This window comes from Otolemur garnettii, unplaced genomic scaffold (genome assembly GCF_000181295.1).
Source record: "Otolemur garnettii isolate 467f Iridium unplaced genomic scaffold, OtoGar3 scaffold00432, whole genome shotgun sequence".
NCBI classification, from domain to species: Eukaryota; Metazoa; Chordata; class Mammalia; order Primates; family Galagidae; genus Otolemur; species Otolemur garnettii.
This window is the reverse complement of record NW_003852827.1, coordinates 52,849-56,275: the sequence shown is the minus strand read 5'-3', so window position 1 is coordinate 56,275 and position 3,427 is coordinate 52,849. Positions and strand designations below refer to the sequence as shown.

Below are 3,427 nucleotides of genomic sequence, written 5' to 3'. Positions count from 1 at the left end.
ATTGGCTTACTGCAGAAGTATAAAACCTCTTTTATTAATCTTACAGGAAATTTGTATGTAACTTGCTTAGGCATCAAAGGTAGTGGACAATCTAAAATCTGGTTATGTTATTACATGAATCAATCCTTTGAATACCTACAATAGGCATATAGATACTAATGGTGGAGAAATCAGTTATTATATGAAGTTGAAGTTAGTAAATAGATTAGTTTAATAAACTTTCTTCTTGAAAATTCTTTTCTCAGGATCTCTTTGAGATTTTACATGTTAAGTGATTTCTTGCATGAGTTATCACTGTGTCATAGTTGGTGGCATAAAAGTAAGCCTAGACATTACATATTGTATACAATTGAGACAGCTCTCAGCACATGTAGAATCTATGTGTTTTAGGATATAATTGTTTAAACATGGACATGGCTTGTTTTTTTCTTAGCATGACTTATAAAATATTAAATCTTTAAATTTTAAAGTTGTTTCTTTTGCAGTTCAGTACTTCAGTCTTGAAATGTGCATGTGTATTTCATTATGTAATTTTCTGATAGGTTACCCTCATCGACTGAAAGTGAAACCTGATTCTGAAATTTTAGTTATAGAAAATGGAACAGCTTTCCCATTTCAGGTTGAAGTTTTAGATGAATCAGACAACATAACAGCACAACCAAAATTGATTGTTCATTGTAAGGTAAGCTCATTAGAAGATAAGAATATTTAAGTTTGGGTCCCATCATAGTAGATAGCAGTGATTGTTGTTTTAGCAACTTTATTATAAGCTTTACATATATTTAAGGTTTTAATCACATGAATTTGTGGAATCTCATTGCCAGTGGTTTTTCACTGTCCTTAAGCCAATATAGATGTCAGCTATGTGCAGTTTCATAAAGAAATATAAGTATGGGCTTGGCGCCTATGGCTCCAGTGCTAAGGCACAGCCACATACACCTCAGGTGGTGGGTTCGAATCCAGCCCGGGCCTGCCAAACAACATGATGGCTGTAACTAAAAAATAGCCGGACGTTGTGGTGGATGCCTGTGGTCCCAGCTACTTGGGAGGCTAAGGCAGGAGACTCGCTTGAGCCCAGGAGTTGGAGGTTCCTGTGAGCTGTGATGCCACAGCACTCTACCCAGGGGGATAGCTTGAGTCTCTGTCTCAAAAAAAAAAAAAAAAGAAATACAAGTATGAATATTTCTTTCCCTCTCCTCCCTTGCCTATATCTCCCTCATTTCAGATGAAGTATTTTATTTATCAATAGAATGATAGGAATGTCTTTCAGGATTGAGAATGGACTGTTAAATGAAGGTGAGTAAAAGATCACAAAAAGAAAAGGAAAGGCTAGTTAAATAAATAAAAAAGAAAAAACAGTGATTAAAGAAGTTGGTTGTCCTTCTAAAACAGGTAAATTTTACCTGGCATTATAGAAAATTACTTTTTATACAGAAATTTTCTAGCATGTTGGTGAATTCAGTTTATAGGCAGAAATAGTAGCTGTGGTAAATTATTTGACAATTTGAATAATTCTTGAATAATCACATTTTATTTGAATTTTATTTTGTGTCTTTCAAATAGTTTTTAGGTGCTCCCAACCTTCCAGTCTATGTTGTGGATTGCAGTAGTTCTGGAACTAGTATTTTAACAGGATCTGCAATTCAAGTTCAGAATATTAAAAAAGACCAGACACTTAAAGCAAGAATTGAAATACCCGTAAGTTATTATTATTACTTATTGACATTATACTGAGTCTTTATATAAATAGTCGTTAACTGCTTTATAGTATTTTACGCAAAGTTGTTTAGCTTTTGAAAATGAAGTATTTACGGTTCTTTTAGCCAAAGGGAAGGGGCAACATGAAATGGTATAATGAATGGTTTAATATTTTATAGCAAATATTAGTAACTGTCTTAAACCTTTTCACAGTATCTATAGCTATTATTGATTTATATTTTCCTGAATTTATTTTTTCTTATATTAAAATGTATTGCTTTATTTTTGTTTTTTTGTTTATTCCCATTTGTTTCTTAGAAAGTTTGGAAATATCTCCACTTAAATCACCACTGAAGGACACATAAATCTTTAATTTATATGTTTGATTTTTATATGAATACATGGTTTTCTATTAGTAATTTCACAAAAGAGGGGTCTGTTTATAAATTACTACTGGGATACTTTCTAGGATACTTTTTATTGGAGATGTATCTTGGCTAATGGTGAAACCAGCATGGAGGAAGGTGCTGTAAGCAGTCACTCCTCAGGTGCTGAATGGGCTAACAGATTAAGTAAAATACTTATATAATTTCTTAATTGGCATGGTAAGTGATAGATATTCTAATAGTTTACTTAACTCATATTTTTTATACTAATTATACGTCAAGTATTAACATATCTTGAGCTTCAAAGGGGTAAGAGATATCTTTTATTTAATTAGAATGAGATGATTCCTGGCTATATTCCAGTTCTTTTCAAGCTGGTTATTTTTGATAAACTGGAAGTATTTATTATGCATTTCCTTCATGCAATAATATGGGCAACATATTTTAAATCATACTCTCTTGCAGAAGACCAGGACTTGAAATTAGAGAGGAATCTGGACCTAGGGGCAAGAACAGTAAGCATTAAGATTTATGTAAATATGACAGAGCAGCAGCAGGCAGAAGACCAAGAATCCAGTTAGTTAAAACAAATAACCAAGGTATATCCTGTAATAATAGGCGATTACAAAGGTAGCAACTCTTAGTGTAAGGAGTCAAGAAAATAAGATACTCTTCTTTTTTCTTTTTCTTTTTATTTGAGGCAGAGTGTCACTTTGTCACCTTTAGTGGAGTGCCATAGTATCATAGCTCACAGCAACCTCAGACTCTCCAGCAAGTGATTCTCTTGCTTCAACCTCCTAAGTAGCTGGGACTACAGGTGCCTGCCACAATGCCTGGCCGGTTTTTAGAGAAGGAGTCTCGCTCTTGCTCAGCTTCATCTCAAATTCCTGAGCTCAGGCAGTCCACCTGCCTTGGCCTCCCAGAGTGCTAAGATTACGGGCCTGAGCCATTGCGCCTGGCCTGAAGTAAGACACACTTATAACAAAAGATGGGTTATTTGCCTGATATTCTGTGAGGTAGAAATTTTAAATACATCATCAGTCACTTGGATGGGTTTCCATAAGAATGGCTGCAGCTGGGTGAGAAAGGAGACATGAGTTAAGGAAGATTGTAAAGATATTTTATGGCTAAGCAAATTTTAAATTTAGTGTATGCTATGCACTACAGCTGGATTATGAGATTATAGTATAATATTTTAATTTTGTATGCCTAAAATCAACTTATATAGCAAAATTCATTTCTTCTCCACTGATCTGTAGAATACTGGGTTTATTTTATTTTATTTTTTTTAAAGACAGTGTCTCACTTTGTCGCCCTCCGTAGAGTGCTGTGACATCAAAGCT

At 34.1% G+C, this 3,427-nt stretch overlaps 1 protein-coding gene across 1 annotated transcript in view; it reads left to right on the top strand.

Moving 5' to 3' along the window:
• Window positions 1-3,427, top strand: part of LOC100950196 (structural maintenance of chromosomes flexible hinge domain-containing protein 1-like) — a gene marked incomplete at its 5' end in the record, with an annotated part of 93,201 nt that overhangs the window by 45,153 nt on the left and 44,621 nt on the right. The window contains 2 exon segments of the mRNA XM_023509146.1: window positions 543-682; window positions 1,564-1,698. Of these exon segments, the coding sequence (XP_023364914.1) occupies window positions 543-682; window positions 1,564-1,698 (275 nt within the window).